Here is a 23102-nt window from a genome sequence, read left to right as displayed (position 1 = left end):
TGGGGACCTTTGTTCCTGTTGTCTCAGTCTCAAAAAAATGCAAACAAACCTCACACAGTGCAGAATCCATGCTAAGGACATCTTTTAATAGAAAGGGCAATCCTGTTCTGTGGACTGGGCTTGGGGGATGCTACGAGAGTTTTTTATATGTAGAGAATATGGAAGGAAGTCCTACCCTAAGACAGCTGTCAACTTTAATCCCAGGCCTAGGAGGATGTTAACCTTTTTGATTTAACCTTGTATTTTTTCTTTGTATGACTGTTTTTATTCAGGCTTTAATTTTTATATTTGACCTTTTGTTCCTATCTATTTAATCCGTTTTAGACTTTGTTTTACCTGAGACAATGAATGTCCCATTTCTTAGGAGATGTGTTGATATCTTTTGAAGTAGCCAAGTTAGTTCTAGGAATCTTATGAATTTTTGGATTTGCTCCTGTATCCATTAATCCTTCAATTTTAATTTCATCTAACTATGATTTTAATTTTGGTCTCTTATCATTTATAGCAGTTTGCCAGAATACTTTTTGTTTTCAATCTTCCTTGGCTTTTCTGTTTTATCTATTGGAACTGCACAGGTTTGATATCTGGGTTATTAATGTTTAGATCCAGAGCAGTTTTGTTTTATTGCATTGAGGCCTCTTGTGGCATTCCTGACACCTTGCTTGTGCCCTGTTCTTCTGGCTAGTCTAGTGCTGGCTTTTGCCACACCTTCTGCATATTTCAGAAGTCTGGGGACCCCTTTTTAGATTATTTCTAAAAAATAGCATTGCTTTTAGGAATCCCTTGCTTACAATCCCTTTTTAGTGACTTTCCTTGCTACAATTAAAATATTTGGGAGCTGGCTTTTCTTAAAACATTTAGATGAGCTGGCTGGGGAGACTGGCCAAGCAAAAGGCCTAAGTTTTAAATTATATTAATTAGAAGCTTCCTATCTCATTATTTATACCGCTGGTGGGTCTAAGAAAGTCCCACTCCAACATGGTACAATTAAGTGGCCAATTTTCTTGAGGAGGTTGTTAGGGGGAAGCCCCAGGATGTGTGAAGGCTCATGGAGCAAAGGAAATTTACCTGATCATCTCTAATGATACATATGAAAGATGATCACCGTGCATCTTAAGTCTTTGGTAAATGCAGGCTAATCTTGAGACACAGTCTTGAGACACTCTCAGGGTGAAGCCAAGGAAACTCCTCCAATAGACAGCACAAACATTGATCCCAAGCCCACACATCATCAGGTAACATATAATATTGCAGTTATCAAGAGACTTAACGCCAAAATGGGAAACAAATGTAAAAAAAAGAGAAAATGTTTGGGGGAGAAACTACCACCTGGTGTTCCAGCTGGTGTTTCCATTGCAAGCTAAATATCCTTGACTTTTATATATTTGGGGGAAAATGGAAATATTTAATTACAGGTGACTGGCCTCAGTTTCCACAGAGAACAGTCCTTGAAAGAAGGTGCATCTGTCTTCAAGATAATAAAGGCTGCTTGATCTATCTTGTTTTAGCCCACAATTTATATAAGACACAATAAGTTATTCCATGTTTTTGTATTTGCTAAGACTTGTTTTGTGGCTAAAAATGTAAATATTTTAAATAAAGTCCCTTGGGTTGTTGAAAATTGTGTTTTCTGCAGCTGCTAGAAGGAATAGTCTGCAGATATCTGTTAAGCCCAACTTCTCTATGATGCAGTTTGACTTGTCTATGGTGAAGTTTTATTTCTTATTTCTTAGGTCTGGGTGATCTATTTGTTTATTTGCATAGGTTATTGACATTACCCACTATTATTGTGTTGAATCCATGCCTTTGTGTCCATTTGTAGGGGCAGTGCTGATGCTAAGGTCTTGTCCCCCAATTGGTCTTGATCTGTCAGTAAAGAAAGATATGGGCCAATTGCTGGACAGAAGGAATAAGTGGGACTTCCAGGTTCCTGGAGGCAAGAGAGAGAGATGCAAGGGAGGAGAGGAGAGTTCAGGGCAGGCTTCTGATGGAGTTAAATTGACCAGCCATGTGAGATCTCAAAAGGGAATGGTCACACAGGCCACTTCTATAGGCAGGTGGTCAGGGGGAGTTTAGCAACTAAAATTTAGGACCGGTGGGAGGTGCAGAACTAAAAGTATTGATAAGGGCATACTTTTCCAGGTGGCAAATAGTAGCACCCAGAAATTGTGCCAAGAAGTCAAGTTGAAAAACAAACAACTGTGTGTGCACAGACATGCTCACGTGTCTTTTATTTGTGGATTCACGGGAAGCTGGGTGGGGGCTGGTAGATTCCCAGAGCTCAGGCTGGGTATCAAAAGGCTACATGCAACGTCCATTAGTGTTTCTTTTATGAAACTGAATGCATGTATGTATTACTTTTTTTCATTGTTGTGACAATTTTTTTTAAAGGAAGATCTTATTGTGGCTCCTGGTCTGAGGGTGTATTAGTCATTCAAGGGGGTCATGCCAATGGGAATGTAAGGTCACATTGGGTCTATAATCAAGAAGCAGTGAGAGAACACAATGTACGGCATGCTTTCTCCTTTGTTTTACATTTTACTCCGTTGTGGACTCCAGTGAAGTAGAAGAATATGGACAAAGATGAGAAGAACTCAGTCAAACACTTACAAAAAAATGGCATATGGGGGGGGGGGGAGTGGGCAAAGTCAGCCAAGAAGAAAGCTGGAGCATCCACACACACATATTGGCCTAGAGATCAACTAACCACAGCCACTAGAAGGTGCTCCAGAGTGTGTGCAAGTGACCTATGGCTCATTACAACACTAAACACACATCACTGAAAGGATCTAAGATGTTATGAGACATGGAATGCATGAAATACAGGGAGAATACTAAAATCACCCAGGAAAAGCAGGCCTAAGAACTTACCAGCCACACCAGACCAAGGCAAGGATGAACACTTTCATCCAAGTTCTATAATGAGGTAACATCTAGCTCGAAGATCAAAATAGCACTCACTGACCACTCGGTATGTGTATCAAGAGACTGACAGGCAGACTCACACCCATCTCAGGGCCTTTGGCTCAGTCTCTCTTGTTGACATGTGTGCTCATGTGTGCCACCTGCTCACCTACCCACTCACCTGTCTAGACCATGTCTCAGTTGGTTTTATATCCACTTGACACAAGCTAGAGTCATTAGAGAGGAAGAAGCTCAATTAGTGATCAATGGGGGAGGGCCCAACCCACTGTGGGTGGAGCCATCCCTGGACTAGTGGTCCTGGGTTCTATAAGAAAGTAGGCTGATCAAGCTATGGGAAACAAGCCAGTAAGCAGCACCCCTCCATGGCCTTTGCATCAGATTCTGTCTCCAGAATCCTGACCTGACTGAATTCCTGTACTGACTTTCTTTGGTGATGAATAGCCACGTGGAAGTGTAAGCTGGATGAACACTTTCCTTCTCAACTTGCTTTGTAGTCATGGTGTTTTGTTGCAGCAATAGAAACCTTAGCTAAGGCAATCTGCCATCCATCTATCCACCCTGGTCCTGCCTTGTTGTCTCTGTTCTGGTCTCAATTCTGACCCCGAAGCCTGACACTCTAATTGTCTCAGCAAACTCTCTAGCACAGTGGTTTTCAACCTTTGAGTGTCAAATGACTTTTCCGCAGGAGTCACCTAAGACCACCAGAATTTATATTAGGATTCATAGCAGAATTACATTTATGAAGTAGCAGTGAAAATAATTTTGTGGTTCGGAGTCTCCCCAACTTGGGGAACTATATTAAAGGTTCATAGCACTAGGAAGGCAGAGGACCTCTAGAGAAGCAACAGCTCAGGTTGGCTTGTCACCAGTACAGATTTAGTTCTAGTTTCCCTGCTTCTCAGGACCTCTAAAGCCTCTTGATGTCTGCTGTGGCCCCTCAACTCATGAAAGACATTCTATAACTTACATATATCATATGTACAAACACTTGCGGTGTGATGTGTAATATGTGATCTGAGAATTAATATTAATCACTAAAATTGCAGTAAAACTGCCTATGCTGACCTCAGCCAGGGCTATCAAGGAAAGCTGATGTATCTGACAAATTGTTGCCATTGGGACTTCGGTCCCTTGTGAGCTCACTGTTACTCAACAAATACTGAGACTGAGGAAAGACACAAATGTGCTCGTTTACGGTGCTGGCATAAACAGCTGGAATGGTGGAGGGTGTACTCTAAGTAGCTTTTAGATACAAGCAAAACAGAACACAGCTAAAGTGGGCCTGTAAGTGTGGATTCGTGTCTTACAGATAATCAATTCCTGCTTTCCTCCCCGTCGATAGTTAGCCTGACATACAGACAAGAGTTTTGAGATAGTTTATTTTCTTTAACAGTTTAATTCGTTAAAATTGTGTGTGTGTGTTTCCTGTTCTGATCTCCATAGTTTGCAGTTTAATCTCCAAGGAGGTAAAGAAGCATAGAAGAGCACTGCTGAGATGCCCGTGTGCCGGTCACCATCAGGGTCTCATAGAGAGGACACAACGGATGCTGAAACAAGAGTAAACGCTGATGTGACTAAGGGAAGTAGCCCAAAGCCGTTAGAGCACACATAGCTGAGGAGAGAGACTGCCTGCCCTTCTCCATTTCCTCACTCCTTCATTGCCCCTCTATGGACACTGAAAATATTTGTAATCAGAGCCAGCAGAGGACTGTCAATTACGAGATCTGAAGGGAGCAATAAGAATCATAAAGGATAGCAGCAGACAGCCCCGAGCAATCAGTCCCTCAGTTATGGGTACAGTTTACTCCATGAGCCCTTGCCACTCCTCAGGTGACTCCTCCCTAGTCTGGTGGGAGCTAGAGTAGTAATTCCATAACATTTTTCTATTTCCTAACTGTGAACGGCCGTGGGAAGACAATCACTGAGTTGCAGTTTGAATGGAAATGCTAGCCATTTTGTTCTTTCTCTCAGCACCTGTGGGACTACGCTCTCAATCACTGCCAAGCTATAGTCATCAGGAAGAGTACCGGACACCGTGCTCCCTGTTAGCAAGCGCCTTGCTAGATAAAGCATTCTGAACCCACCATTTGGAAGCACTCATGGGTGGAAAGTTTGCTTTTATCCGTTTACCTTCCTACTTATTTGTTCTTTTAAGCCAAAGCTTATTCCTGACCAATGCCTGCACTTGACATATTGCAGTTGAGGCTGGTGTTAGAGATCTAAATGTGATATTCAAAAACTCATCAGGCAGGTTAATTGCCATTTACTGTCACAAGTCATCATGAGGGTAATGGAAAGTTATATGGGAGCATAGAGGGCTTTTCTTAAGATTTTGACTGGAAGTCACATGTATGTCACCACACCCAGGAATGTCTTGTACACACACACACACACACACACACACACACACTCACCCCATTCACATGAATACTTACCATTTTCCCTCTTGCAACAATCTGAATCCTTCATTGATTTTTGGGAAAGGCAGTCTATGGGTTATAAGAGGATCTATATTAATTTTCTTTTGAACGTAGTCAGTTACTAGTTTAGGGATGTCATCTCTGGTTTTATACCCTGTAGAAGGAAAGGACAAAATTAATAGGATGTGAAACATATCAAATCTGACTGAAGATTCCAGTGATAATATTATAATTAATAATCTATAATAAATTTAATAATTTATACAATTATCAATGTGTTTATGGGTGCAGTAAGTCATTCATTACCCCATTGATTCTTTATCCAAGTGTCAAAGCAGTTTGTTCCATAGAAGAATCCAGTCATGGACAGAATTATGATTACCAGGGCCCTAGGAGAGCGCTCCTACCTGACACCCTCATGGCTATAACCCATGTAGCTAAAGCTCTTCTTTGTCTTCAGGGCACTGACCATTTCCTGCACCCTCGCTAGCTCATTGATCTGGGTTGCCAGTCTCACTTCATTCAAGATTCTGAGATTAACTCAGATCAAATCAGCTGGGGGGTGAACATTATAGGAAGTAGTTAGTGTCCTGAGAACAATGGAGAGCCATGGGCTGATGCACTTCGAGCATGATTGCATTGAGTCTATTTTTTCTGTTCTTTTCTTTTACAGAGGAAAAAACACCAGCACAGAATCATGTGAAATCGTACATCCAGTGACCTAAGGCCTTCCCAGAAGACTTACCTCCGAAAGGACCACAGAACATATCAGTAGCACCATCCTGGGGACCTTTAACTTACATACCTGAGGGACATTAAGCATCCATATCACAGATACAATACAATAACTGATGAGTGCACAACCAGTTGGTATGCAGGTTTTTCACTAGCCTAGAAACCGGTTAGCATAAAACTGGAAAAACAAGACTATGTCTATTATAGCTTCTTTCATCTATAATGAAATAATTCCTTTTTTTCCATAACATTTTTATTGTTTGGGAATTTTATTAATTCTTTTAAAGGGACTAAGTTTATTAGTTTTATTCACTGGTAACTGAGAACCAAGGGTGAGTATCTGGTGTACCTCTACAGCACGCTCTCACGCCATTACACACTTGGTGTCGTCAATAGCACCAGGAGACACACACAGCACAGCAAGAAGGTTTGGGAATAAACTGTAGATTTTGACATTGGTAGCTGGTGAAAATAAAGGTACAAAATTGAAATCTGGAAATAGGGCAGCCAGGCACAAAACTGGTAAACCCAGACACCTGGAGAGAAACACTCTCACTTTTGCAGCCGTTGCTTGGGTTTCTAGGGTCCTCCTAAAAGCAAGGAAAAGCCTCTAAGGTAGCATAGTGCCTGACAGGAAAAGAAACTACAGAACCTGGACGATGTCAGTCTCATGAGAGGAGGGCAGCAGAGAACCTTGTCTTGGGACAGGAAGAGCCATTGGCCCAGTGAGAGCCCGGCAGGCAATCCTTCCCCTGATGTTTACTTCCCAGCTTCTCTCTTGCTGAGTGGGTACTGCTCCTGCTGCAGAGTAGACCTTGGTGCTGAACCAGAAGGCTGTACCCGACAGCCACAGGCATGGGTCTGAATCCTATGCCACACACTTGAGGTCATCTTGGCTATACAAATCCCCCCTCTTCCTATTTGATGTCAATTTCAGATTCTTTTTTCTGTTGCTCTGATAAAAATATCCTGACTTCGGTTGGAGAGGTGGCTTAGTACTAAAGAGCACTAGTGTCTCTTCTAGCAGACCTGGGACCAATTCCTAGCCCTCACATAGTTGCTCATGACCATCTGTAACTTCAGATTTAGAGGCTCTGAGACCCTCTTCCATGTAATCTTTGAGGGCACCAAGCACACAAATGATGCATATACAGACATGCAGCAAAACACTCACACATAAGAAGAAAAATGAATAAAAAAAAATCTTAACAAAAGCAAAACAAACGTCTTTTTCTTATACATTAACTACCCACAGGTGTTTTTCTTAGCCTTAACAGAAAATGGACAAGGATAGATAGCTATTCTCAGCACTCAGTTTCTCTTTACATGGGTTAGTTTGGGAAGTTTTACACAGTTAGATAAGTTTTGAGTGTCTGAAAGATGAAATTTTTATAGTGGAAGACTGGTCAGTGGAAACATTCTCTCTGTTAAAGCTGGGCAGTAATCCAACTTCATATTGCACTTACACAAAAGCCTGTCAAGGAATAATGGAGAGGGTCCCAGAGATTCAAGCCAACAAACAAACACACATTGCCACCAAAGCAAAGCCAAGCCACTTTGGTTATCTTTGGCAGTCTTGGGCCTCAGGTTTTCTTGGGTTGTGGGCTACCATAACCAATACCTCAACTGATGGCTTATTTTTACTGGTAAACGCTTTAATGTGTATATTTTTCATTTAGTTCTCACTCTATAAGAAAAGCTACTGCTCACCCTGGACTGGGATTAAGAGAATGAATGACTTGTTTATGGGTAGTGCCCATCGAGAACTCTGACAGCCAAAAGCCAAGTTTTTCGATTCCAGACCTTAAATTAACAACCATCAATCAATCAACCAATCAATCCATCATTAATCAATCACCAATGACCACTCATCAATCCTCAGGCTTGCTTGAGTACTCTGGTTAAGGCTAGGGTATAAGATAATATGAGCCGTGCTATCTAATAATACGGCAATGCTAGTCATACTTGATTGCTTGCATTTATTTCCTTACTTTTTAGGCAAGGTCTCAGTATGTCACCCTGGCTACCCTGAAACTTAGTCACTATGCAGATCAAGGTAGCCTTGAACTCACAGAAATCGACTTCCCTCTGTGTTCCTAGCACGTGCAGTGAGGCATGTGCTGTGACATCCACTGTCGTTCTTCGAATTTAAATAAAGAAGAGTGAAACACAACTGACTCATCATCCTCCGGGTCCCACTAGCCATCTTCTGAGTAGCCAATAGCCACATGCGACCAGAAGTCACTGCATTAGACAATATGGCCTCAGAACATTTATCACTGCACGTGTTCCCCGAGACATGTTAGGCTGGGAGGCATATGGGGTATGACCAGTGATGGAATAGAATCTGGAGGTATTTAGAGAAGAGAGGATGAATTGTGACCCACATTGTAATGATCTGTTTTGTTTTAAAATAGAAAAGTGGTCTGAGTATAAAGATGAGAACGCAGGGACCAAATCAGTGATATATTCCTCTTTACGGAGGAGTGGTCCATAGGCCATCCATGGCTTGTTGATATATTCCTCTCTACGGAGGAGTGGTCCATAGGCCATCCATGGCTTGTCACCGAGTACATCTTCTATGTCTTTTCAGCGTTGGACTGGTACTCTGTTTGTTTCTACAGGGGCACACTGCTTTCGGGAAGATAGACTTGTCCTATTTGGAAGTTAGAAGAGGGTCTTTCTGTGTATACCTGACTGCCTGGACCTCACTGTACAGTCTAGAATGGCCTCGACTGTGTGGCAGACCTCCTCATCTGCATCCTGAGTGCTGGCTTGTATGCAAGAGACTCCAGGCCCACCTCACCTTATCATTTTTGATACACTGCCTTGCCTTCTACTTCTTCCGGTCTTCCTTCCTTGTTTCCTTCCAAAGAGCATGCAGGGGGATTTAGGGTTCTAAAAGAGAGAGGAAACTGAGAGACCTACCTCCCAAAACAGAAGATTTTAGGGTTCTTCCAGGGAGAAGTACCAATGGGTCAAAAGAGAGCTGGGAACCGGTCGGAGCTACTCCCATAATCACACACACTCCGTAGCTCCTATTGCATGACTTCAAAGCCGCAACCTAAACACAGAAACAGACTGGTTAATATCTCAGTGGCATTTACACATACATGTAAATTGTAACTGGCCCGATAGGAGTGAAGATGTTCTAAAGAGGCCTGTGCACCTCTCCATCAGACAAGCAGACTATTGAAACAACTAACCTCAAGGAAATGGGTGTTTTCTCATGAATCTCATGCTAGGAGAAGAGAAGGGCACCAGCCAGAGGGGAAACTTGTCTCCTGGAGAAAGATTTCACACAGATCTAACAGCTTGTTAGACTTCCTTACAGGATGAGACTGAAGCCCAGACAAGGATTGGCTCAGGGTAGGTGAGATCACGCCGTGACCAGGACTGCTTAGATGTGTGTATCTGTTTTGAACCTTGCTCTCATTTCAGGACCTAGAAGATGGATTTGGGGTCCTTTTGTCCCTCTTCCCAGTGTGACCACATTGAATAAATCTGCCTTTTCTGTTTTCTACTTTTAATTTGCCCTTTTGAATTGGTTTACTGAGAATAGGTGGCCAGGCGTGACAGGGTACACAGTTTGTGTCCTAGAACTTGATAACAGTGACAATGTGTACTTTCAGGGGGAATCAGGGAGACATTTTATGATCAAATAGCATGGAGTATGTTTGCTATGATACCTTGAGTGATCTGTTTAAATTCACTTTGATTAATATCTTTAATCTTTAAAATGAAGATAGTGTTATTAATTATCTAGAAAGGTGATCTAAAAATAGGATAGAATAGGCTAGTAGCTCAGAACAATGCAAGGCATATCAGTGTGCTCAAAAATGCTAGGGAAAAATTTATAGCCCTACATTAGGACTACAGAGGTATAGAATTATGTTTGGTATGCTAGAGGCTCTGGGCTCAATTTGCAACACTCCTCCCAAATAAAACAAATTACAGGAAAATTCCTTCTTTCTGAAGCTAATGTGTTAGTGTGTTATGCCCCCATTGTACCCAAGACACACACCATGGTTTCAATGAGTCCGATGGCCTCAAAGGCAAAGTCAACACCAACCCCTGTCATTTCCTTCACCACCTCCTGCACAGGCTTCTTCAGCTTGTTAGGGTTGAGACAGTCGGTGACCCCCAAGGCTCTTGCCCGAGGAAATTTCTCCTCATTGATGTCAACCCCGATGATTCTACATGCTCCAGAGGCTTTGCAGGCCATGACGATGGCAGAGCCAATTCCTCCGAGTCCAAACACCACACAGGAAGAGCCAGGGGTGACCTGTATTTTTAAAGGATAAACCTTTGTTAGACTTTCAATAGTGATTTTGTATTTGTAGGGAATAAAGAGAGGGGGAAAACCCTTCGGTTTTGTCCATGATGAAGGAGCCTTCCAGCTATGTGGCTCCTCCTTGACTATGTAGGCAGTCACTGGAAAGAACACAGGAAGAACGATGACTCACCTGAGCTGTGTTAAACACAGCTCCAAAGCCTGTCGGCACCGCGCAGCTCATGATGCAGACTGTATCCATAGGGGCAGCAGCCTCGATCTTCGCCACTGCAATCTCATGCACCACAGTATATTCCGTGAACGTGCTGGTCCCCATTATATTATAGATTTTCTTCCCTCTGCAGGTAAATCTGCTGGTTCCATCCAACATTAATCCAGTTGGAGAGAGAATACTGAGCAACAACAACAGGAAAAGAACAAAACAAAACAAAAAAAACCCCAGACATTATCAGGGTTGTGCCAAACCCTGTGTGAGGAAAGGGAATGAGGTGAGAAGTCAAAGACATTGAAACTAACTTTTCTTTCTCACAGAAGTTGCCCTTAGGGTAGAGGCAGTAGAAGCATTCTCGACATTCCGGAAGAGGGAACATTAAGACTTTATCTCCTGAAGAAAAAGAATAAAGAAAGTTATGGGGAAAGTCATGACAGGCCTGAAGTACAGTTAATACTACTGGGAACTGTTTTTGGCAGGTGTCATCAATTTGTCATAAGAAGAGTTGCATGGAGTCTTTTACTTGAAGTTAACTATCATTTCACCATGAGATTAAAACAATCAATTTTAATATAATAGATCTGCAAGATAAAAAAGAACTTGGGTATTTACATCTCATGACATTGAGGTTCAAAGGTAAGAGATAGTTAAATGTAAGAGTGACCTTAATATTGATGATATATAAAAGACTTTTCTATTTGGCCCAATGTTCCAGGAGAAACGTAGAATTAGACCTTAGTAGAATTCAATATTTATTGGAAGAATGAATTATACATGAGCTAAATTAAAATCAGTACTCATTATGAGGTATTGTAATGTTGAGAAAAGACAGCTTGTGCCTTTAACCCTGTTTAGCTAAATTAGGTAAACAAGGTAATTGATCTTTTTCAGAGTATCTATTTCTTTATACATGGTTGAGATCTGTCTGTGTCCTGCCTTGAGGCCCTCTATAAAACGGGGCTTTCAGATTGATTGCCCCCAAAGACGTGACTTTACAAGTAGCTTTTGACTCCTTTTTGAGAATGGAGAGGGATGACTCTGCTCCCAAGAGAACACAGGAAGTGCACCATCTGGTAGACCTCACCCTTCCCAAAGCCTCTATTTATTTGCATTTCCTTCAGTTTTCCAGCTTTGCCTCTTAGGTCCCTAGAAATTTCTTGCTGCTGCAGCCTACATATCTACTCATTCTGTAGTCCGTACTCTTCCACACACAAACAAATGCATTTACTGTGTGATGTGTAACATGTCATCAGAGAGTTCAGATTAGTAACGAGGACGGGAATCAACAGCCAGTGCTTGATAGCAAGGTAGGCAACAATGTCTAGCAAATTGCTGCCAAGAAAACTGCTATATCATGTGAACATATTGTTATTCTGTATATTCTGACATTGTGGAAAGAAACAAATATGTTCACCCATCTCTCTGACATAGCATGCTCACAGTACACATGAAGGAAAACAAAAATATCTATGGCAATGATAATCATAATGACATTATCAAGTGTTTGAAACCTGAAGGTCTGGAGCATGGGGGAGGTAAATATCCATTCTAGAAGAAATTCTTACACACGATGCAACTCTGCACACTTAAAAAGATTAGGACACATAGTGTGTGTGTAAAAGGGCTCTGTAACCACACAAATTCTATGTTTACCAATATTCTGATACATTGTATATATTGCAATTCTTAGTTTAATTTCCAATAGACTGGTGTGAGGAACACAGTCTTGTGCATGGTAGGCAAGTGTCACACCACTGAACTCCGCCTTCAGTCTGGGATTCTGGATCCCAGGCTGCCTATATCTTGTACGATATCTGATGTCTGGATGAAGTTTGATGGTTTTGTCAATATGTGATGAGCTTTAAATTTTTTTGTTTTGTTTTGTTTTGTTTTGTTTTTGGATTTTAGCCCTGGCTGTCCTGGTACTCACTCTGTAGACCAGGCTAGCCTCTAACACTTAGAGATCTGCCTGCTTCTGCCTCCCAAGAGCTGGGATCAAAGGCATGCACCACCACACCTGGCTTGAGTTCTGAGATCTTTATTTTACCTTGGGGGAAGAATCAGAGTAGGAATTAGGAAAGGAACTGGGGCTATATTGTAAAGAATGGAATCTGCCTCTATACAGAGATAGGCCCTTGTCTGATCCTACAAGAGCTAATACACAGGGCACCCAAAGGTTCACCCAAAGGTAATATGCTTTTCCTCTCCAGAAGGCCTGAAAGATAATGCTATCCCTACCAGCTAACCCATCCTGAGACTTGGGGTCTGAGGCCAGCCTAGGAAGACCTGACTATTTCTTCTTTTTCTCTCAGATGCTGGCCACCCATAGCCTATACATGCTCATGCACTCGATACTTTAATGCGTTAGGGTTCCCTGCTCTTTATCCTAAAGCGTTCCTCCTTGACTTGCGACCAGGAGGCTGACCTCCAGACGGCCTCAGCACAAGCAAACTGACTTTTGTTCCTTCTCTTCTCCACTCCTCCTCTCCCTCCCAGCTTGCCTGACCTGCGGTTTCCCTTTTAGGCTCCAATAAACTGTCTTCACACTTCCATTTGAGTCCAATCTTTGTCCCCATGCTTGCTTGCGATTGCTCTTGAATTTTTTCTGATAATAAAACTAAACATATCCAGAGGGACCCTGACTTCTCAGGTATCACATGACGGCTCTGCTGGGACTCCCCGAGATTTCTGGGAGCACCGTTCTCCTGACTGTTAATGTTTTAATTGTCAGAGAAGCTGAACCCATTCCTGCACCCCTAGATAGCATCAGTATCATGCCTCGTTACCCACCTGGCTTTACAGTGGTTACACCTGGTCCAACACTCTCCACAACTCCAGCTCCCTCGTGGCCCAGGATGACAGGAAATGGCGTTTTCATTTTCCCTTCTAAGGTATGATTATCAGTGCCACAGATCCCAGAGGCTATAATCTGAGAGATGAAAAAAAATAATTGGATATAAAATGCCTGGTGTCAGAAAAACAAACTCATTGTGTTCTCACTAATATGTGGATCTTGGCACCAAATTTTTAGTTTTGCATGTTTAACATGGAAAGTTGTAGAGTTGGGTGTATGGGTTGGTTTTTATCAACTGGATGTAACCTAGATATAACAAGGAAATGAACATCTTAATTAAAAAGATGTTTTTCAACAGATGGGCTTGTGTATTAAAGTCTGTGGGTGTGTTGTCTTGGTAACTGAGGTGGGAGGGTCCTGTATACTGTGGGCAGTGCAATCCTGGGCTGGTCCTGAGATGTATATGAAAGCAGGATGAGCAAGCCATTAGTGGGCGGGGCGAGTGACTAAGTGGCTCTCCTCTGTGGCCTCTGCTTCAGCTCCTGCCTTTAATTCCTGCCCCGATTTCACTCAGTGATGCAGTGTCATCTGAGAGTGGGACGATGACATAAAGCCATTCCTTCCCAAATTGCTTTTGATTCTGGTGTTTTATCACAGCAATAGAAATCCTAACTAACACATCAGGAAAATGAAAAGAAGCCACTAGTGGGAGAGGGAAGAAATGCTTTAACTGGAGAAGGAAATTAAGCTGGTTCTAACTGGGATGCTTTCTCCCCGCTGGCTTACTTTTGTAGCACTGGAGGGCTCTATGTGTGGAACTGGGAGAAAAAAGTCACCAACAGTTTTACCTCTGAACTCTGCAAGCTGCAGCAATGACCAGACTGGTGGGATGTGCCCATGGGTGTCGTAGTGACATGCTATGGGGCTGATCAACCACTTTCTGATTGCATTTAAGGCCCACTCCACAAATGGGAAATGTGCCTGGCACCATAACTCTGGCCAAAAACCCATGACTGGGAGGGAGCGCATAGGCTCCAGAGGTAAACCTGTTACTACTGTTTTATTGCTAACTAGACATCATACCAAACTGTCCTCGAAAGACATAAAAATTGACTCGTAGATTACTGCAACTCACACCTCTTTCTGCTGTGGATGACAGTTAATGAAGAAACCCACAATTGGTTAAGGTGCAGATAGTGTGTGTTACACATCTTTCCATAAATGGGACATCAGTGTCACCCAGCTCCCCAGGGCTGGGCAATATTTTGGAAGGGGGGTTGGAAAGATTGTGAGAACCCAGAGATTGAGGAAGACCAGGGAGAAACAGTGTCCCCTGGACATCACCGCCACTGTACTCACAGCAGCTGTGGCTGCATGCACAAGGTCAAGCCATTTAACATCCCAGGAAGCAGGGTTCACACGCCTTCATGCCTAGTTGAGACAGTTTCCTTTAGGGGTATGATCCTTGGCAGGTCAACTGTGCCCCAGGGGATGGCTCCACACCATGCACATTGGAGCAGCATAAACCTGACCCTGTGGGGTGTTAAGAAAGAAACGGGCATGATGCAGGGAGAGGATGGGGAGGTGGGCGGTGATGCCATGAGGAGTTAAGGTAAGAGTGGAGTGAATATGACCAAAATATACTGTGTGCATGTATTAAAAATACCTGGTTATAAAATTATTGAGTCTTTCAGAGAAAAATATGGTACATCTTCAAGTCTAGAGGCAGAGTACACTCCCTAAAGCTGGGCTACATAGTTTCACATTCGTGATTTTATTGTGCCCAAAGAATACAGTGATTACTCCTCTTGTCTTCAAGGTTTTGCCCAGACTGCCATATTAATGACAAAATCACTGAATTCTGTCTGGTGCTTTGCTACAAAGTTAAACATTCTATGGGCTGTGGTAAAGCAGACAACTGGGAACTTTAGAGTCTGTTTTGACAGCGACCTCACATAGTTGAGGGACACCTGGGTGAAATTGCAATGCTCTCCCTGCCTCCCATAGCAAGCAAACAGGCTCATTCCAAAGGCTGTTTGTACAAGCTCCTCATCCTGCCTGCTGTTTCACACAAAGTAACATGTGGGGAGGGAAATGGAAAGGCCTTTGAAGGAGTCTTCAAAGGCCCTTCTACAGCAAACAACTTTCTTGCCTTTTCTTCATGCCACTGTTTCTTTTCTCTAGCTGTTCCAATTTCCAAAGGTCAGTTAGTTTCCCTCCAGGGTAGAGAGATTCCACAGGGGGATGGTTTGGAGGCAAGTCCCATCAGTTTCAGATTGTATATTTCACTTGGAACATATTGACAGTACCAAGTTTTTTTTTTTTTTTTTTTTTTTCTGGCTAGCAGCAATTGATCCTTGGAGCTTTCCAAATTCTTTGTAAAACTACTATTCTCTTTTGGCAATCCGATTGCTCACATTGGTGTTTATTTCCTTTCTTCCTCTGGGCTCTTTGGGGGATGGGAGAGATTTATCTGTTTCCTTGGTCTGTTTATTCAGGCCTTTGGTCCAAGTAGCTGACCTACACTCCCATCTCTCTGGATACTTTAGTTTATTTGTTTGCTGTTCTCAAATGTCTACTCTGGCTGGTCTTCAGGGGGAAATCAGCCTCAAATGGTTCACAGCTTTAGATTTCCTGGAATTCAAGAGATCTTAGCACAGACTATTGTTTCTTTGCTCGGTTCTCTGGGTTGAGCTTGCTCCTGTGTTGCTCACGGAGTTTCCAGATCTCTCTTGATTGCTTATCACCAAGATCTCTGATGTGGATTTGGTGTGGTTTGCCCCTTAAGAGGTTCACATTCTCGGCTCTTGGTCCCCAACGTAATGAGTACTGACAGCTAGCAATGCTTTTGATGGATGGAGTCTAGTGCAAGACCCTCATGATTGGCTCAATGTCTTTCTTAAGAGGTTCGCTAGATGGAGAGGGTTGTTAAGATGGTTCATCAGTTAAGAATGCTTTCTGGCCAGGCAGTGGTGGTGCACGCCTTTAATCCCAGCACTTGGGAGGCAGAGGCAGGCAGATTTCTGAGTTTGAGGCCAGCCTGGTCTAACAGAGTGAGTTCCAGGACAGTGAGTGCTACACAGAGAAACCCTGTCTTAAACAAACAAACAAACAAACACACACACACACACACACACACACACACACACACACACACACACACACACACATAGAATGATTTCTGCTCCTGCAGAGGACCTGCATTTGCTTCTTAGCACCCAAGTTAGGGAGCTCACAACTGTCTATAGTTCTAGACATATGTGTATCAGATGTCATTTGTGCCTTCTAAGGGCACATGAGTGTATACAGACACAGACATAGACAGACAGATACACATACATGTTTGGGCACACACACACACTTTAAAAATGAAATATAGCTTTTAAAAGGAGACTGAATTAAATCTCATGGGAAAAATTAGGTCTAGCAAGACTGGATTAGTTACCAAGAGAGGTAAACCCTCCTCTTCCCCACCTCCTTGTGAGAGCATGCACTCCTTACTGAAAGCCAGTTACAAATGAGCAACACACCTTTGAGATTGAATCTGTCAGTTAAACAACCTTCAAATACACAGCTGTATTATAGTAACAGAAATCAGACCCAAGTAGTTCTTTTTTTTTTTCATTACTTCTCAAGATATGAGTCCTGCCACACTCTTTCCCATACAAAGCTAGCCCCATTAGCAGAGCTGTGGAATGCTCAGCCCTCTACTTGCCTCTTCCCAGGGTTAGAGCATCTATGTAGTGTAGCAGAGTTGTGGTAATGGCACATATCCCCCTAAAGTGACATCTCTCTCCTATGCGCAGTGAAATGGGAACATGGGCTCTTTCTATAAACTGGACTGTGTACCTTTTATATATGGTGATTCCAATCAGCCCCTAGTATAATAGCATTTGGAGGTGGAAGCCTTGGAGGTAGCCAACCTCAGATGAAGTCCTGAATTCAGAGCTTCATGGTGAGGTTGCTATCTTTATGAAGAGAGAGACCCAGATCTATCTCTCTCTCTCTCTCTCTCTCTCTCTCTCTCTCTCTTTCACACACACACACACACACACACACACACACACACACACACACACTCACAGCAAGAAGATGAACATCTAAGCCAAGATGAGAGCTTTCACCAGAACTCAGTCATGCTGGTACCCTCATCTGGGAGACTTCCAGACTCTGGAACTGTGAGAAAACAAAGCTTATTTAAAGCACATAGATGATAGTATTCTGTGATGGCTGCTGGAGCAGATTCAGTCCTCACCTGGCACCGACTACTGCAAACGTTTTCCAACTAATGAGAATGGGAGAGGAAAGTGGCTGATTCATTCCTGGTATCATCTATCTGTCATACCTGGAGTGGAGAGTCCCAGGGTGGACCAGTGTGGGAGAGAGAGTCCAGGCCCCTTAGTTACTCCCACTGGGGAAGGCAATTTTCTAGTGATATCATGGAGTACCACAGATAGTGTCAGTCTCACACTATCAGTTTCTTGGGCTCACAACTGGGATCTGGTGAATCTGAGAACATGATGTCTCTCATGCAACAAGGGCCTCCCTGCTGTGACAACAGGGTCAACTGCAGGTGAATGTTCGTGATTCAGAGTTGTGTGGGTGCAGAGTCACACTTTTATTAGGGGCCTGTAAGTAATCTCTTCCTACACTCACAGCTTTAATCCATTCATGAGGGCAAAGGCAAAGTGGGATCTACACCCTCACTTTTCAGAGGAATTGTTGTAGGACCATTGTATTGGCAACTACACTTCAGCACAAGTTTTGGAGGACACCTATAGCTGTCAAATGGCTATATATCAGCCTAGCTCTATAGCTACCAATTGGCTATATATTAGCATAGCTCAGTAACTGTGGGAGAAGGAGGTTTCAGAACCAATAATTGTATTGACTTGCACAGACCTTAATTTATGTGTATGTGTGTACATGTATGCATGAGCTTTCCCGTGTGTGTATATATACACGAGGTTATCCGTGTGTGTGTGTGTGTGTGTGTGTGTGTGTGTGTGTGTGTGTGTGAGAGAGAGAGAGAGAGAGAGAGAAAGAGAGAGAGAGAAGACAGTTTCCTGTGTGTATGTGTGTTTATAGTGCGCGTATGTGTGCATGTGCTTGTATGTGTGCACACATGCAAAAGCCAGAAGCAGAAGTCTATTTCCTCATTTGTTTCTCTCTGTTTTTTTGAGACAAGGTCTCCCACTGAAACAGAAGCTCATCCCTTCGGCTACCCTGGATGGCCAGATAGTTCTGGGGACTCTCCTGTCACCAACTCCTGGCTACAAATGAATGCCTCCCGCTTGCATAACAAGTACTGTACCCACAGAACCAACTCCCCAGCTTTACTGTTAAGTCTAAAAAGCAATAGTATTTAAAAAAATATTACTGACCACTTGGTATTTATATATCTTAAGTTTGTGACATTTTTAGCAGAATGCAGCAACCCACTTGACTATTACTACATGCTAATATCAATCTGTTAGGAATCAATCATAGGAAGTCTTCACTTTAGTATAGACTAGTGTTTATTTCCTAAATTATAAAATCATTGCAAATGCACGTATACACAACCCACACCTACTCAACAGACCATCTAATTTACCTTAACTCGAACCTCACCAGCCTTTGGTGGATCAACTTCAACCTCCTCAATGGACAGCGGGGCATTAGTGGTCCAGGCAACAGCTGCCCGGCATCTGATGACCTATATGCATACAGAAATGAAGTCATAAAGTAGTTTGACTGTTAATGAGCTACAAACAGGTGAGATGAGGCGTTCAGTTTGCATTCACTGTCCAACCAACCATCTTGCTAATGTCTGTTTGAGGTGAAATAATCTACTTACTCATTGGAAACAATCACATCTATATTTTACATCTGTCTGATTTAGATAAAAATTGAAATAAAATGTTATAATGGGAGATGAGTTCACATCTATACATATATGTGTATTGTATATTTAAATGTGCACATATACAGGGGTATTACACATTCTTTTAGCTCCAGAGAGCTGATTGGAATTCTTAGTTGATTTATCTGTATTTAAAATGTCACAGCGTATTAATGTTGGTTCATGAAATCCAATTCTGTTCTCTGAATTAAATGTCTGCATTACAGTTTCTAATATTAATTACTTACTTAGAGAAGATTATAATCTGTCATGCAAAGAATGTTGTTAGAGAACATGAACATTACCTTGGAAGTAAAACAAGAATCATTATCCATTTTATTTTTCTAACCAAAGTCTGTCCTATTGAAATATGACCTACATCATTTAATTTGCCTTTACAAGTGACCTCTCCCACCCTATAGCATGTATTCAGTTTAGCCTGTAAATCTCCACACAGTTCCGTTTGCTGTATTGATCTTCCTTTATAGTAGATATTTTGAAGATACAAATTTAAGCATTATATTTCATTTTTTAACTTCTCAGGATTGACTAAGTTGTTTGTTTCTTTAGTTTTCAACACAAAAATAAGGGAGAAGAGGAAACACAGCCCCCAGCTACTACAAATTATGTAGTTTTTCGAATTTAGGAAAATGATAAGGGTCAGCATATGTGGAGTGCAGTGGAGGAGCCTCATGCCAGAAAAAACACCTCGGCGATCGTAGTATCTCCCCTTTTGGGCAAGTTTCTACATTTTTTCTTTAATTAATAACAGTTCTTATTTTATTGTAATTTTGATAGTAATATTCTAAAACTGACTTGCAAATTATAGTTCTTCATTTGTGTAAAGCGTGCTCTCAACAGAGCCTTAAATAGTAACACACACACACACACACACACACACACACACACACACACACACACGCACACACATAATATAATGATAACCACTCAGGAGACTATGTTCCAAGAGCAAACCCTGACTTACATTGCTGGATGTTTTTGTGGCGAGGCTGGCTTGTTCCATCTTTGCTTCTGGAAGGTTTAGACTGGAGGGCTCTTCTGTCTCAAGCGGTTACCTGCTGGACTGAGCACAAATGTTCTCTTATACTCCACAGTGACTCAGCCGCGCTATGCTATGCACTAACCAGGGAGGGAGGAGAAGAGAAAGAGAGAAATGAAAAAAATCCAAAGAGAGAAGGATAACAGAAGGAAGAAGCCGGCGAGGAAAGCTGAGGAGGAAAGATGGTGGAGTAGAAGCAAAAGAGGAAAGGGAGTGGGTGTTTTAGAAGAAAAGAGATGAAGAAAAGTTTCTGCAGCGAACCATTTGCACATCCTGTCTTCTGATACTGAACACCACTTTTAGGCTACATGTTTTGAATCATTCCTTTCTGGACGAGCAGACCAAACTTCCTAAAGACTTATAGGTTTAGCTTGTCCCAAGGTTCAAACAAGGATTCCTGTTTCAGCTGCCCTGAGTTTGTGGATGGGCTGGGGTGGGGTGGGGGGAATTATGAGGCATGAGAAAAAATTAGAAAGAAAAGTACAGATTGATAAAGGGTGTTCAGGTGGGGCGGGTGTACGAGAGAGTGAAATTAAACAGGTTGTAGTAGATCTACCTGCCTCTACCTGCCGAAGTGCCACGTATACGGGAGTGTCCTACCAAGCTCTGCACATTTAACACCTTGAAAGAAAAACACATCAAGCTCTGCACATTTAACACCTTGAAAGAAAAACACATCAAGCATTAATATAAGCGAGAAAACAAGAACCATCAAAAAACACATACATTATGTTTTAAACTGGCACAATCAATGAAAAGCAATTATTATTATTATTTTTTGACAAATATTTGCTAGAGCAGCATGAAGCATACATCTACTCACCTCAGAGAGTAAATGCAGGGCGGACTGAAGTAACGACTGCACCGGAGTCTAACTTGTTGAACCACTGAGTTTTTATTGGGGCTCCTAACAGGGGTGAAGCATCATTTGCAGGAGCAAGGATGGCTTCAAAGCAGCCGCATCATCATCACCCGGCTGAATCTCTGGAACGCTCCGCATGGCTTGCACAGGAGTTCCACAGTCTCAGAGACCTCTCTGCGCCTTGCTGGTCAGAGTCTCTCTTGAGCAGTTGCTTAACTGCTTCCACGACCCTTGGGAAAGGTCATGGAGAACCTTGTAGGCTTCAGCTTTCCCAGACACATGACGCTTCTTCCATCCTGACGTTAGCCAGCCCTTCCTCTCCCTCCTGCAGTATTTCCGGTCACAGGAAGTGGCTGTAATGAAGCCGGACTTTACGTTGGCTATTTGTGGCAGCTGTCATGTCCTCGCCATTCCCGCTCCTTTCATGCCCTCTCTCTGACTATACGATGAATCTCAGCAGTCTCCATTAATGTTGCTGGCCTGGCTTCACCGTGAGCTTTCAAACCACTTATGTCCCTTCTTGAGAGCCTGTCTTGCTCTCCCAGCAAGTACCATTTTGTCAGTAATCTTTTTCCTTCCTTCCTGGTGCATGTGTGACATGACCTATCCACATTTGAATCAATTTTATGTAAAAATAAAAGCTAGCCTCTAAGAGTAGCAGGTGGCCATTGGTTCCCGCAAGCACGGGGTTCAGCAGTGATCTACACGCCTGAAGTCTTGATCTACATACACTCCTGAAGTCTTGTGTTACGCTGCTGACTGCTCCCAAACTTCTGTTTTGAACTGCTGCCTTCTGGCTAATGTCTTTGAGCTGGATTGCCACCTGAAGGCTAGCCTGCATTTGGAGCTAGGCTGCTTATGGTTGCATTTGCTGCATCTTAGGAAGCCTCTTTTACTGATTGTAGAAGCAAGAAACTCAACTCAGTATGAATACATACGTGTGGTAGTTAAAATAAGAAATGTCTCCGAGGCTCCTGAATTCGAACCTTTGACCCCCAGCTGGTGGGGACATTTGGGGGACGTTGTACGTGTGTGTGTGTGTGTGTGTGTGTGTGTGTGTGTGTGAAGGTTTATGATCCCACACTGCTTCCTATTCTCTCCATGAGTCTTTCTCTGTGTTTCTGTCTCTCTGTGTTTCTGTCTCCATCTCCGTCTCTGTCTCCATCTTCCTCTTCCTCTCCCTCTATCAGCTTCATGAATGCATCTGCCACCGTACCATGCCTTCCTCAGCATGGTGAACTCTCCCTCTGGAATCATGTGGTAAAATAAATGCTTTCTTCCTTAAACTGCTCTTGGTCATGGTGTTCTATAACACTGCTGTTGGTCATGGTGTTCTGTAACACTGCTGTTGGTCATGGTGTTCTATAACACTGCTGTTGGTCATGGTGTTCTATTAACACTGCTCTTGGTCATTCAAGCCATTAGTCTGTAGTAGAAATTACCAAATATGAAATAGAGGAGAACGTGGTGTTCCTTGCTTTAGCCATCAAAATAGATGCATAATAAGTTCCTTAGGGCTACAGCTCTAAAATATCTCCCATAACAACAAGTTAAAGGTTGAGTGCCTACAATTCTTCAGTCTAGTTAAAATGATAAGCATAGCACAATTAGAATCAAAACAATTCCTTTAATTATGTATTGTACAAAAACTCCTTAGTGAAGGGATAGTTAGATGTATTGTTTCTCCTTCACTTCCTGACTGTGATTTCTGACACAGTAAAACACACACATTTGGTCTCTGTTTCTGGCTCCTAACACAGCACTCCTGACTTTCAGGAATTTTTTTAGTGATGAATATGACATGCATAGAACTCCTCAGTCCCTGAATATGCTAGGCTATAAGAGAATGGGGTACAGGAGAACTTGTTCCACTGAGGCAGCTCAGCAGGACTCCTGATAGTCTCAGCAGGACAGCTG

At 42.6% G+C, this 23102-nt stretch overlaps 1 protein-coding gene and 1 non-coding gene across 4 annotated transcripts; both read right to left on the bottom strand.

The window, feature by feature from the left end:
* Positions 1 to 4286: 4286 nt before the first annotated feature.
* Adh6b (alcohol dehydrogenase 6B (class V)) lies at positions 4287 to 21734 on the bottom strand. 3 transcript variants are annotated; one of them, XM_006502558.3, is made up of 11 exons: positions 21147 to 21734; positions 20880 to 20944; positions 20249 to 20347; positions 18976 to 19077; positions 13376 to 13514; positions 10891 to 10978; positions 10547 to 10766; positions 10105 to 10365; positions 9009 to 9144; positions 5361 to 5499; positions 4287 to 4472 (listed from the first exon to the last, which is right to left on the bottom strand). In XM_006502558.3, exons 3-11 carry the CDS (start codon positions 20285 to 20287, stop codon positions 4442 to 4444), a joined length of 1155 nt encoding a protein of 384 aa, XP_006502621.1. In that variant the 5' UTR covers positions 20288 to 20347; positions 20880 to 20944; positions 21147 to 21734; the 3' UTR covers positions 4287 to 4441. The 3 variants fall into 3 exon arrangements, with proteins under 3 accessions (XP_006502621.1, XP_030108194.1, NP_001357786.1); NM_001370857.1 differs by having other exon boundaries at positions 4302 to 4472; positions 20880 to 20983; positions 21147 to 21507; XM_030252334.1 differs by lacking the exons at positions 18976 to 19077; positions 20249 to 20347; positions 20880 to 20944; positions 21147 to 21734 and adding an exon at positions 14739 to 15340 and having other exon boundaries at positions 4292 to 4472.
* Positions 19850 to 20008, bottom strand: LOC115489864. Its single transcript, XR_003954839.1, has one exon. It is a non-coding gene; the product is annotated as a U1 spliceosomal RNA (small nuclear RNA).
* Positions 21735 to 23102: the final 1368 nt, after the last annotated feature.

The sequence above is a fragment of the Mus musculus genome, chromosome 3 (genome assembly GCF_000001635.26).
Source record: "Mus musculus strain C57BL/6J chromosome 3, GRCm38.p6 C57BL/6J".
NCBI lineage: Eukaryota > Metazoa > Chordata > Mammalia > Rodentia > Muridae > Mus > Mus musculus.
Note: the sequence above shows the minus strand (reverse complement) of the source record. Positions and strands in the feature narration are given on the sequence as shown.

Excerpts from the sequence above, each read along its gene's own strand:
- Adh6b (XM_006502558.3), bottom strand. The coding sequence starts at position 20,287 with ATGGAACAAGCCAGCCTCGCCACAAAAACATCCAGCAAT. Across the intron at positions 10,767-10,890 it reads AACTTCTGTGAGAAAGAAAA|TATTCTCTCTCCAACTGGAT; the intron begins GTTAGTTTCAAT and ends GTTGTTGCTCAG. Across the intron at positions 10,366-10,546 it reads CTGTGTTTAACACAGCTCAG|GTCACCCCTGGCTCTTCCTG; the intron begins GTGAGTCATCGT and ends TTAAAAATACAG.